General features: G+C 42.2%; 1 protein-coding gene across 2 annotated transcripts in view; it reads left to right on the top strand.

Moving 5' to 3' along the window:
• VOPP1 (VOPP1 WW domain binding protein) overlaps window positions 1-14,114 on the top strand; it is a 99,540-nt gene that overhangs the window by 15,655 nt on the left and 69,771 nt on the right. For both annotated transcript variants that reach the window (XM_039526961.1, XM_039526962.1), the window contains one exon: window positions 528-655. In XM_039526961.1, coding sequence (XP_039382895.1) covers window positions 605-655 — 51 coding nt within the window. In that variant the 5' untranslated portion in view covers window positions 528-604. The remainder of the gene's footprint in view (window positions 1-527; window positions 656-14,114) is intronic.

Consider the following 14,114-nt stretch of genomic DNA (forward strand, 5'->3'; position numbering starts at 1 on the left):
CTGCTCTGCCATCCCCCAGGTGCCTAGCAGCTCCCGCCCCCTGCGGCCGGGGCACGGCCCCATTGCCCGCCTCCTCCCGGCCCGCAGCCCGGCCCGGCCCCCAGCCCCGGATTGCGGCGGCTCCCTGGGCAGGCAGCGCCGCGGGGCGGTCCCGGGGGCGGGTCCCCGCCGCTCCATCTCCCCGCCCCGCGGCTCCGGGCCTCTTTGTGCCGCTTCAGCCGCTCTCGCCGGGGTCCGCGCCCTGCTGTCGCTGCTGCTCCCGCGGCCCCCCCCCCGTAGCTGCTGCCCGGGAGGGCGCAGGGCAGCCTGGCTGCGGACTGACCAGCCCTGACCTCCCCCCCTCGCCAGGGGATCGGGGTGGGCGTGGCTCCCCCTGTCTCCTTGTCTCCCCCCAGCCAGGGGATCCCTCTGTCTGTGCACTGCTCCTCCTCCCCCCAAACCCACCCAATCAAGGCATCGCCCCTGGGTGTCGCCCCCACCATGCTCACCCCCTGATCCTCTTCTTGCCCCCCTTCAATCCCCCCCAGTGACAGTGATGGGGCTTGCTCTGCTGACAGCTTTCATGTACATCTGAGAAAATAAGGATACAGAAAGAAGAGGCGAAATGAACCATTTCCAGCAGTGGGTCATATTCCTGCTCTCCTTGTTTCTGGAGGTAAGATTGAAGATAGAAATATATATATTTTAATGTAATACTTCTTTTGTTTGCAAATAGATTTTCTGGTGATAGATTAAAAATCTTCTTATTAATCATGGCATTTATGTATTCAGAGATTGGTCTGATTACTTTTTAAATGATGGCAAATCACTTAGTGCAGAAAGTGGATCTGTGTGGTCATGTCTCCCCCAAATCTGGCCTTGTCTCTCCCTCCCATCCCAACCTGGGGATTCCCCCTATGTGTGTATATTAAATCTCTTCCCTTTTCCCCTCTAAAGATCAAAGCTATAATATATTTTGGGCTGTCAGCTTTGGAGACCTTGAATACATTTTCATTTTTGATTTTTGAATGGGTAGTTTGAGATTCCGGATTCATTTTTCTCACTCTGGATCATCCGTCCCACATCTTTCTTTCCCTCCTTTCTTGTGCTGTTGTGTATTTTTTTCCCCCAGTAGAGGGGAACATTAACCTTTTGAGAGAGAAATCTGTCTGTAGTCAAATATTAATGATCCTCACAATCTATAACTGTACAGATGGGGAAAGAAAAAGCTTTTAGTCCCCTAGGAGCTATGGAAAACTCCCATGGGCATCCAAAAAACTTAAAAAGCAGCTTTGTAGTGGGGCTGATGTAAAAATATTTTCTATGCTGACTTGATTGACTTGATTTTGTAGGACTGAGTTTGCTAGTTCTCAGAGAGGTGCAGCAGGGTGTTGATGGGAAGGAGAGTATGCAGGGAATACTGGTATGGTGATAGTTATAGGCAAATGAAACTATTCTTGGCTATACAAAATTTGGCAATTTAGAAGTTCTAAGAACTAATGTTTTATAATTATTAGTATTCAGCTGTATGCTGCAATTTCATTTGTACATTATTCTTGTGTTGGAATTGGTTCAGTAACAGACACATAGTCCGGAACACTAACTGTTGAACACTACCTTGCCTTGAAGCACTTTGGGTTGGTTAGCTTCTTAGTTAGGTGTTAAATGCTGCACAGATTCACCCTTGTGGGAATGAGCAGATTTCAGCTAGGATTGGACTGGAAGACCTATCCAGTTCTTGGACTGGTGCCCTTTTGTTGATGAAATGTATTATATAAAATGGACGGTTGCCAATATTGGCATCAGAATGAACAGGCCGGAGAGAGTGAGGAACACTCTATTTTAGACTTCCTGGATGATTTGGGTAGTTTCACATTTGGCTTTAGCAGTTACAACAAAAAGGGAAAAAAGTGCAGTTTATGTTAATTTAAAAAAGTGATTTTAGGCCTTGTACTTATATCACAGAGCTGGAAGGGTGACTTTACAGGAGTGAGATCCACACGCTTTTAATAAAAAGATCAGCTGTACTCTCATTTCTTGTTTTGACATTTGGGGTTGAATTCAGTGCACTGAAAAGCATGGCATTATACTGATGTGAACCAGGCTTGCTGCAGGCATGTTGCCATGTGTGAGCTCCCCCTTCACAACTTTGCCAATGCACTTCAGTCTCTTCCTTATCAAATACTTCCCGGTACAGTGTATTTCATTGACTTCCAGAAGACCCAAGTGGTTTACTTTAATGTGCTTTTTGAACACTTGACCCTTTGGATGCTGTCTGGTAGTTTAAAGCTTTGGAAATGTAGAAATGATGTAGTTCTCTGTGCTGGATAGTTTAGAGAAGGAATATGGTTGTTGCAAAAAGATAAAACTGAGAAAACTGATTGATTGGAAAACGACTAGTATCTACATAGTGATGCAGTGTTTCAGGAAATGGATATTTTTAGAATCCGTGTTCTTTCTTTTTAGGTTTATGCCACCCACTTAGATGAACTGTTCCTGGTATATTGGCCATTATGCCATCCATAATTGTCACACTTAATGGAAGAAAATGGGACAGGGATGGACAAAATCACATTGGTATTAGTGGATTTAATTCTATTCAAATTAACTGGGTTGTGCCTTTTTCACCAGCTGTGAATCTGGTCCAGTGCCTTCCATGATAACTCCTGGACTCTGCAAAAATTCACTATAAAGAACAAGAGGCAAAATGTGAATAAGAGGAAACAGACTTGAAGACAAGCAATAAAATAAACCAGAAAGGGAATTGTTCATCAGAAAATGTGGGAGGTTTTGCACATGCAAGATCTATTTGATTAGATGTCTTTGGTCTATAATCCATGTTATGATGGGAAAGATTTGGTGTGGTTGGAAAAGTAATTTGCATAAATCCTCTTTGGATATACCTTCATGTTGATTTTATTTAAGGTTTTATACTGATTTTAATTGTTCTTTTAATCTGGTATGTTTGTTTTGCCATCTGGATTTGTTTTGTAAAGCTCAGGATATTTTTATACATTAGGTGCTGTATAAATAAAATGTATTGTAAATTGTTATCCGTAATAGCATGTAGAAAAAAGGCTCAAGTTTAAGAACTGTTGAGCATAAACCACTGGATCAAAGGTTTTTTTGAGTGAAACTTCTGAAATCTGTGGTAAGGTGCACTGACTGCCTTATGACTGGTGCATGAGATTGACTTGCTACATGATTATTTTATCCAGATTGCAGCTTCCACATGAACTGATTTAATATTTAAAGTAGGGTTAGCTGTGTCATGCTTTTTTTCATTCTGACTTTTTGGGATTCCCAGGCCATTACCACAATAGAAGTAACTGTAATAATAATAAATACTTAGAATTGATTATTGTCAAAGCACTTTACAGCCATTAACATATAAAGTATTGTATTTATTTGCTTAAATAGCACAAAATATACCCAAAATAAAACATTTCTACATCTAAATAATAAAATAATATTTATATTTAGGCAATCCAAAAAACACAACGTGATTACAAACGAATATATATTAAATTCAACCTCAGATACTAGACCCATATCTTCTTAAATATCTCTAGATGTTCTCCAAAGTTAACGTTAGCTAATTCATTAACCTCGCAACACTCCAGTGAGACAGATGTTGTTGTTATTTCCATTTTAGAGGGAGAAATTGAGACAGAGGTTAAATGACTTGCCCGAGGCTAGTGACGGAGGTCAGTGTCAGAGTAGAGATTAGAACACATTAAATTCCTGGCTCTCTGTGCTGTTCCCAGGACCATGCTGCTCTGTACAGCAGGGCTTGAAATGTATTTATCGTGGAAATTTATTGCAAGCAGATATGATGGGGATGGACCGTTAATTCAGAGGTTGTCCTATTTGACAAAGGGTTCCCACCATAACTAGAGAGACATTTACAACATCAATCACTGACTCTTTTCATCTGAAAAAGTAAAACAAACAAGCAACTCTGCCCTAAGCAGAGATTTCTAGAACACCAAATGAGAGAAGAGCCAGAGATTTCAAGGATCCACAAAGGTATTTAAGCTTCTAACTTCCATTGAAAGCAGTGGATCTGGGCTCGAATGACTTATTATTGTCTGTCTATTTAATGGGGAAGGCACTCAGATACTACAGTGGTGGACGGAAGTGCAAAACCATAAGACAGATAGCTGCACAGGTACTTTAGGATCCCGCAAGAAGTAAATGAACATTGCTAAATGTACACTTTTCTTTCTTTTAAAAATGAACCCGGTTAGTCAAGAGTCAGTTTTGTGCCACAATAGCAGTGTGCGCTATGCAGAGGTCCTTGTGTCTCAAAAATCCTATTTTTTCCAAAAAGCCCAGATGCACTCTTGAAGTCCATGAGCTGTTGGGGCATTTATATAGCCAATCATATTATCTATTGCTGCAGCTGTGACCTTTGTAACAGTCCTTTGCTTTGTTTGTTTTAGTCTTGTGGGTCAGCTTTATAGAGGGATGGAAAGTGAGTCTAATGGGAATATTTGTTTGCCAGTTCTGGAATGTATTGTGTTACCCTGCCTTTATTTTTTAGACACCCAATGGCTTTGGGGCAGGTGCTCTATATATTCAAAACATTATTTTAATAATGAGTCACTGCCTTTAGGACACTGTTGAAAACCCCCTTGGTTAAATTAGACCTTCTGCTAGCCAGAGTGAGGGTACAACATATACTTGTGGATTATTTCTCAGGACGGATGTTCATGTCAACCTCTGCAGCAGGCCCAGGCCATTGTCTTTATTAAGCTTGAAATCATTGATGGGGAAGATTGAATTGAACATTTTAGGATCTACTTTTGCTAAAGGGTATTATGTTAGTCACAACACTATGCAGAGGGGAGGTTCTATCGGTGGCTCACAGGATCTAGATATACTATTCCCAATTCTGTAGGTAGTCTGCTGTGTCGTCTACATTTTCAAAAGCGTCCTCTAATTTTAGATGCTTCAGTTGGATGGTCAACACGAGATCGCCTAGAGCCTTATTTTCAGACCAGCCAAGCACTTGCAGGTCCCACTGTGGACAGCTGAAAGTGTGAGTGGAAAGCAAGTTGTAAGTGTCTTAAATTGGCCATCCAAAAATGGAGGCCGTCAGAATGCGTGAGCGCTTCTGAAAATGTAAGCGCTGGCCTCTGTGTACATTAGGTTCGGCCTCTGTAAAATATGTATGATGAATGATACACGCTATGTCTACTTGATAGATGTATAGTGAGGTTAAATTAATCAATCTTTGTCGAATATGTAGAGATCGTCCGATGAAAGGTAGACTAAAAGAAGAACAAAATATTATTTTTTGAGAACAAGGGAACAGACAGAATTTGCTGATCAAATTGTTTTAACTGTAAATAAAATCCAAAATAAAAAAGCACAAATTGCAAACTTCTTTCCATTTGTGTAATTGCTGTCTCATTTTTTGCATAGACTTAAATGGGATTCCAGGATGTAAAGGTAAACTTAATAGTTCAGGCTGTTCATAAAACTTCTTTACCTCCCTTTATGTGAACAAAAATGTTAGCAAAGGCAAACAAACAAGTCTAAAAAGCCCTTTGGTCTGTTTAGATGCAGGCAGAGTTCTTAAGGTTGGGGGTTTTTAAAACCACAAAGCTCTCATTGTTTGTACTCATTAAATGGTGTGTGTGATCTCCATGACAAGTGATTGTCAATAAAAGACCACTGATATTAACCATGCTCTATTAAAATCACGTGGATAAGAAGCTTTACCTGTGGTTGGCATCATATGGGGGCGGAGGGAGAGGGATGCTTCACATCCACAACCCACTAAAAAGGACTACCAAGAGCATTTTTCTGTCCATTTGTCCTGCATAACATAACACCTTTACCATGTGATGGAGAATGTTACTGCAGATGTGTTCGCTGACCCTTTCCCATCTGTTTGTTTCAAGATGCACAGGGGCTCAGAAGCATGAAAATGATTTTCTGTGTCTCCTTTCTCTCTTGCTGTTGGTTGGAAAGTAGCTGTTGCATCACAGAGTGAAGGAAGAGAGCCGCTTAGTATGACTTATTGTTTTGTGATACAACCAGGGCTGGCAGGAGCCAAGTGTCCCCTGTCTCTGGACCCCAGCAAGATCTGCAGTGACAGGCGGCTTCAAGCTGCACACTAAGCCCCTTTTATTATTGTCAGTGAGAACATTTCCATGTTAATTGCAATAGTGGTACCTTAGAAACAGCAAGAGAGAGGTTCTTGAGAACCATTTGCCTGCTGTACGGAGAGGTTGGGGAATTAGTCCCAGGTGGATATGCCTGCTGTGAGTTTTCTTTACTGTGTGGGTTTTTTTGTTTTGTTATATCACTGAGTTGGTTTTTTATAGAGAGCTCTCACAAATACTTAGCACTTGTCATGATGCTTTCTATAAAGGGAAATCACACTTTCTCTCTCTGACCCCCTTTTGCTCTTCTTACTTCCCACTTAGCTGATGGAGAGTCCCATAGTTTGCATGCACTTAGCAGTTTAATATTGTGGTTTGTGTCTATGGCAATACAGCCTGTCTCCTCCATTCTTCCAGCATGCAGGAGCCTTTTTGTGAAGTTGTAGTTTATTACGGTGACTTCAAAGATCTTTAGCAAAGTTTTCAAAACCCCAGGATTTTTTTTATAATTAACGTACCTCTAAGTTTCCAAATTGTCTTTTTTGGGGGACAAATTTTTGATTGGTTTTAAAAAATAATACTCCAAGGCCAGGGTTTTCCAGGCCCTGAACTTTGAAAGGTGTCCTGCCAAAAAGTGGCAGGGGGAGATAATGGAGGTCTGAATAGTGAGGAGTTGAATATTTTTTTCCTGCCTGTGTTATCTTGGGACTATCAGGAATGTCAAGTTTGGGCTTTTCTAGTTTTATTGGATCTGGTTTTGGATGACTCAATATACACAGACGGCTTTTTCACACCTTAACTGAAGGGGCAGAGATGCTGAATCTTTAAGAAAGATGTCCTTACTACCAATTGTGTATTAAGCATTAACGTTAAATAGCTGTTAACAAAATACAAAATTTTAAACTGTCTGATTAATAATCTCTTCCTCTTAATGGCCCAGCTTTCAATCTCTTTAGGTTTAATAATTTTCCCTACTTTCCAAGTCATCTTACCTAGTTATAAAACAGACAAGACCTATGATTGTAATAGAAAAAAATCCTACTTTTTTGCAGTAGGTGGGGAGAGGGCAGATGAGCATCGTTGAAGCCTTCTTCATATACCATAAATGAGTGAAAAGGAGCACAAATCCAATTCTTGCTTTCCACTGCAAGTCACCTTTAAATAAGTTAACTTTTCCAGAGTGGTGTTTATTCTTCCCATATCGCTTACACCCTGTCCCTCAGTACTTAGAGCAGGGGTTCTAGTGACCTCTCTGGGCCTCACTTCCTGCATAATGAGAGAGGGGTCCAGACAAGACCCCAGCTAGATAGGAAGGGGCTCTGATAGTGATTGCAGGATGGAAAGGATTTAGAATCACAATTCTAGACTACAACTAGGGTCTGATTCTGGTCCCAGCATTCCTGTGGCATAGTTCTTCATTAGTCCCATGGGCTTCTTTTTGAGTCTCAGTCAGAACATGAAGTTTGAATGAGGGAAACTTGCATTGATTCTTTTTCTTAAGCAACCTTGTAAGGCTGCAAAAGAAACCAGATGCCCAGCACTAGTGGTGTAGCATTGTGGAGAGGTCAGGATTAGCAGCCTGTGAGGCTTCAGGGCAGCATGAGACATAGGTGCTACCACAATACTGACACACATACTACTTCTACTAATAAAATAACCTTATGCCTGTGCTGAAGGTGGTCCAGACTCTGGTGTTTGAGATCTGCAAGGTTTCTTTTGATCATTCTTACATTTTGCCGATCGCTTTGGTTAATAATGAGAACAGTTTTCCCATCTACAGGTCTCAAAGGCTGGGTAAGAGCTATCCTTTCCATGTTACAGAAGAGGAAACTGAGGCACAGACTGGCTGAATGGTTTGCCTACCTTCACGCACTATGTCAGTGACAGAGTCAGGAATAGAACCCAGGGCCCCATCCACTGAGCCGCACTGCTGTTTTACAGCCAAGGGGACTGAATCCAGGGAGGAAACAATCAGGCACTCCATTCCAAGGCTTCGGGACAGTGAAAGCAGACATTGTTCATCAATGCTGAAAAGCAGCAACAAAAACATACATTTACCAATGCACATTCTGACCACCATCCTCTGCTATACGGTAGCTCTCTCTAAGCATCTTGTTTCTCCATTTAGAAAAATAATGGATGTTATGAATCTCTGTAGAAAATATGCTTGCTTAATTTGACAGATTAAGTGTTCTCCAGAACAATCCCAGCTGATAACATTTAAAAAAAAATTATTATTTCCAGAAAGGAAAAACATCTGTGAATCCATGGGAGTGAGTTTTCAAAGTGCTGTGCGATGATTTGCCTGCCCTCCTGCTTCTGGTGTTAATGGACATCTTGCAGCTAAATTGCTGCCCACCACTTTGAAAATGGCTCCCTCTCCCTCAAGTTTCACGTAGGAGGAAACAAAGGTAGAAGCACTAGCTCTGATCCTACATTTCTTGCCCACCCCAAACTCCCACTGAAACAGAATGATTTTACCTGCCTTAAAGTAATATATTTTGTGCCAACGTGGAGGTAGTCATTCCCAGCCCATTAAAATCTTGGGATAATGAGCAGAACCCTCCAGAACAGGGACAGGCCTGCTGCAGAGCTCAGTATTTAAGTGATTGGGAGACAAAATGGTTTTTTTAATTCTTAGGCTGTCTCTCTGTGGGAATTGCCAATAGGTGTCAGCTGTGTTTGAGGTTTTTGTGAGCTGCACATTGTCTATGGGTGGTTGGACTGAAACTGCCAAACTCATTCCACAGACAGAAAGTAATATAATTGAAAGTCTTTTTCTTGATAAATTTCCTTTCTCTGTTCCCCCCTGAAGCCTTTCTGCAAATGTAGAAAGTCAGTTCAGACTCTTGTTTCATTGCAGTTTCATTGTGTCTGGTGGCTTTAAGAAAGCATTAGCTGTTGATGCAAGATCAGTGCAGGATGACTCAAACAAGAGTTTTCTTTCATGCCCCCAGGGAAATCCGACTTTCCCATCACTAAAGATAATCAACCCCATCCCAGTGAAATGAGATCCAGAAACTCACTGTTGGCCTTCAAATTCTGTCTGCAGATGCACCTGTATAACCCCATTGACTTTGATTGGGTTGCATTGACATTGACTTTGCATTGGGTTGCATGGAAGTTACTAAGAGTAGGTTCTGACCATTAGCATGCTACTCTGATATTTTCAGCCAAGTGTCTACCTTATGTTTTTATTAGTAAATCTGGGGTTTAAAAATCTATTTTTTAAAAGTCTAACACAACCTCTAGCTATACCGAGTATTCAATTAACTATCGATCCCCAAAGGATATCTGTTAGGGATCACAAATTGCCACCGGTTGGGTGATAATGGTGCAGAGAGTACCTGTTACTGTTAGTCCCCGGCTTTCAATAGTTGCATTATGATTCATACTCACAGGCAAGCAGCATGAGCCAGTGAATAGGGCACTGGATTCTAGCCTTGGCTCTGCCACTGACCTACTGGGTGACTTGGGCAAGTTACATCATCATTTGCTTCAGTTTCCCCATCTGTTAACGTGGATGAAGTGATATTTTTCTTTGTACAGTGCTTTGAGATCTGTACATGAAAAGTACTAAGCATTATTATATACCAAGATCCCACAGACTTTCAGCACCCAAAGCTCTTATTGACTACAGTGATTCTGACCCACAGCAGACAGCATCTTTCATGCCAGGATCTCAATGTGTTGGACAAATGTTAATTCATTAAGCCTAGCCATATTCAGTGAGTAGGCAGTTATTATTATGCAGATTGTTTACAGATGCATACACTTTTACCAGAAGACTGTGGAGATTTTGAAACTCAATAAGGGACATATTATAATGTGTACTGTATGAGGCCTATTGTGAAATGCATCAAACCTTCTGACAGGTAAAATTTACTGATCAAATATGATGCATATATTCCCCCCCTATTATGAGCTTTTAACTTTTAACAAAGGCTACAGGAGCCCTCAACCTATTACCTTTACAGTTTTATATGGTGATTCCTAAACATAGATTCCACAAGGATCCTGCAGTATCAAGGGCATTTGGATTAAGTTTAATTCCTCAGTAATCTTGACCTCCTGATTTTATTGGTGCCCTAATCCTGGTTCTCATCCAAACTCCATTAAGATCAGTGGAGAGACTCCCATTGACTCTGCTGATTTTGGAACAAACCACCTGAGAGGTGCTGAGCAGCTGCAAAACCTATTGACTTTGCTAAGACTTGTGAGTGCTCAGCAGGGCCTCAGCACTTCTCAGGATTTGACCTGTTGCAAAGTGAACTGTGCACTGTGTGTATTGTACAGGTTCATGTCTGTTTTTCAGTGTGCTGGTGTTTTCCCCAAAATCAAACAAACTACATTAATTTATTTATAGCACCACTGCTAGAACGCCGAGGCATTCGTGAATCAGTTCTTCTTTTCTGCACCTAATGTCGCCTGCCAAATCTGGAGAGCAGTTAAAACAGTTTGCTTGAGTGAGAGAGGGTTATTTTAAACAGTTGTGTGCTCCCTAGTTGTGATTAACGTTGCGTAAGTAGAATTGCATTGTAGTGATTATGTAAAAGAGATTATGTAACAAACTGATTCTGTAAGCATGTCCCTGGTAAGTGCTAAGAATAATTTGTGAATGTGCATTTATTTCTTTTATATACACAATGCTTAATTTCTGTAAACTTTGGGTGGAAGGCCAAAGCATAGGACAAAATTCATAGTGTCAGATTATTAGGGCATATTTACTCCAGTGCATTGTAGTGTGGGTAGCATTCTAACAGTCCAAGTGTGTTGTTCAGCTATTGTATCTTTGTCTGGTAGGGTCCTATCTGGCTCAAATCTTATACAATAAAGTTTAAAATCATATGGCTCATTAGTTTCTACTGGTTTTCTCAATTAACCCTTAGAATCTTGTCATTTCCCAGGCTGCCAGCCACATGAAAGTTTAGGAGGATGTGTAGTTGAAATCCCTGGAAGGACAAGAAATCCTGCTTTGCCTCACAGAGAGTTGGGGAGTTTTCCTCTTTCTCTTGCAAATTTGCCTAGGTATCAGTTCCGCTTTACATGTTGTGACACAGGGACTCTTTGACAAAGAGGGCCCCCTGTTCTTGCAAACAACTCTCATCTCAGACTTGACTGTCACTACACCAAACAGGACCGGCTCTAGGCACCAGCAAACCAAGCACGTGCTTGGGGCAGCACAATTTCAGGGGCAGCATTCCAGGCACTCGCGGAGATTTTTTTTGTTTTTGTTTTTTGCTTGGGGTGGCAAAAAACCTAGAGCTGGCCCTGACACCAAACATGTCTTGCAGGGTATTTATCCATGAGGGGTAACATGTAAGGTCTCTACAGAAAGCTCATAACTTACCAAGGCTCATAATCATTGCAAGATGTATGTATGGGTAATATTTAAGGAATAATGTGACTATACTGAAAGTATGCTTTAGGAGCTTGATATAAAAGTTAGTCACCGGGGATAATGTATCTCATGATGGCCCACACATGCAAGAGGGAGTTGTCACCCCTTCCCTGGTGAGCTGGTGAAGTAATGCAAGGCTTAATTGTCTTCATCCTCAGACTATTAGTGGCAAACCATCAGAGACAACTGCAAACAATCAAAACCATTTGGAGTAAAAAAGGAACATTACAACAGACTATAGACAAAAGACTATATCTGTATAACAGAGGAGGGGGAAAGACTCCCTGAATCCTTTCACTAAGGAGAATCCTTGGGGAGCAGGGACATTCTCATGAAAATTTGGATCCTGGTTCCTATGAAGCCATCCATCCCTGCAACAGACTTAACTGTGTGTGTGTGTGTGTGTGTGTGTGTGTGTGTGTGTGTGTGTGTGTGTGTGTGTGTGTGTGTGTGTGTGTGGTGGTGGGGGAGGGGAGAACCTATTTTATTAGATAGGAAAGGTAACTATTGGTAAGTGCAGCCCCAGGTTCATGTTTTATTATTTTTGTTTTGTATTGTAACCACTTGTTTCCACCACTGTCTTGTTTAGAGTAGAATCTCTATTCTCCCTCTGAAATAAACCTGCTTTTGGTTTATTATAAGTATTCACAAGTGCTATGCATTATACAGGAGTTGTGATTTAAGGTCAGACTCATGCACTGGAGTGCACTGTTCCTTTGGGGGCAAAGGATCTGGGATTTCTGTAAGTGGTCAGGGGCTGGATATCACAGCGGGAGCACTCAAGGATTGGGGTGCACCTATTGTTAACCTGCAAGGCAAAGTCAGGGTTAGCATAGCTGTAGGGGAGTGCTTGAGTGGCTGGTGGTGTGAGGGAGCTGGCAAACAGACATCACAGGAAAGACTCCCTCTTACTGGAAGCAGGGAATAACAAGGTGACTCACAGTCCTGGCTGCCCCGAGCACCGTCACAGTGGCGTAGTTGGCAGGATCTGTTACCTTGTTTGCTAGCTAACCACAGACCACGCACTTGTACATCGGTTAGTGAGAGATCAAAGAGAGGGAACGTTAGAAACAGGGAAAGAAAGGTTACAGTTTGTTTTATTTTGGGAAAGGAAACAGAGCAGCAGAAAAGGCAGGATGAGCAGATAACTGTATATTAAGCCCATCAAGAAGCAGCTGGAAGAGTTGTGTGCAGAGTGCTGCTTATTTGCCGCAGAAGATGTATGCAAGGGTTGAAAACCCTCCTCGTGGAATCTGACAGGCATCACGAAGGACAGCCAAACTCCCGGAGTGTGCTTAAAGACTCGGGGAATCTGCCTAATACCACCACCAGTGTGACACCCATGGACCTGGATGAGGCCAGGATAGAGCTTCACAAGCTGGAATTAGCAGAAACAGAGAGAGAGTGTGAGCGCCAGTAGAGGATAGCAGAAATTGAAGCCAAAGAAAAAAGAGAGGCACCATGCCCTGAGCATACTGGCCTTACAAAAGCTGAACCCTTAGCCCATGGGTAATATTCCCCAAGAGTCAGCCATCTGGGACAAACTTTGCCCTGCATACAGAGAGACAGATTGTATTGAGAAGTATCTCATCACTTTTGAAAGAGTATGTGAGCTGCGCAAAGTTCTAGAGGAAAAAAGAGTACCCAAGCCGATCTCCACCTTGTCTCGTAAAATGCTGCAGGAGTTTAATGAGATGGACGTGGGGGAGACATTGAAATATGAAACAGCTGTGTTGCAAAGATCACCCCCAAAGTGTACCGTTTAAGATTTACAAACCTCAAAAAAGCGCATGAGAAGTTGAGTCACTGAGACTGTGTAGAGAATGTGTGATTTAATGAAAAGGTAGACAAAGGGGAAAGGGGTAGAGGATTCTGACCAGTTGTTTTATCTCTTTGCACAGGAACGTTTTCTTAGTATATGTACTGAAGAAGTCAGTGGCAGTCAGGGATAAATTCCTTGCCACTGTACAGGAAGCAGCAGATATTGCTGACTCCTATATCCAGGCCAGACCGTTCAGTGAGCACAAACCCCAGAGAGAGAAGCAGAAGCCTGGTGTGAAGAGAGCCCCCCGTTTATCCCTGGGAAAAGGGGAAGGCAGTGTGATTCCAAGCATGCCCCTCAGCAGAACCGATCCCTTTATGGGAATCATCATTACAGGGCCCTAGCACAGGCATGTGCCCAATAAGGAAAGCAGTGGTGAGTTCTTTGTGCAGGAGAATGAGACCAGGCTCACTGGAGAGCTCTACAGGCAGCTTGTGGTGCCCCAAAAGTGCAGAGCTATTAAGTTTGGCACATGATTGTCCATTTGCTGGTCACTGGGGGAGGGAAGAACTTTTGAGAGACTTGAAAAAACATTTGTTGGCCCCATATTCAGGATTTGGTGAAGGCCTATCGTAAGGCACGTGGCTTACGTCAGAAGCAGGAGAAACCTACCAGTATCAGCAAGGCTCTGTTGCAGCCTTTATGTGTAAATAAAGAAGCATTCCACAGGGTCGTCATGGATATCATACAGCCATTTTCCAGGCTGTCCAGAAATGGGAAAAGATACATATTAGTGGTAGTTGATTTGCCACTAGATATCCAGAGGCAGTCGCCAAGTCAAACGTGGAAACGGGAA

This window comes from Mauremys reevesii, linkage group 2, assembly GCF_016161935.1.
Source record: "Mauremys reevesii isolate NIE-2019 linkage group 2, ASM1616193v1, whole genome shotgun sequence".
In the NCBI taxonomy this organism is placed as follows: Eukaryota; Metazoa; Chordata; order Testudines; family Geoemydidae; genus Mauremys; species Mauremys reevesii.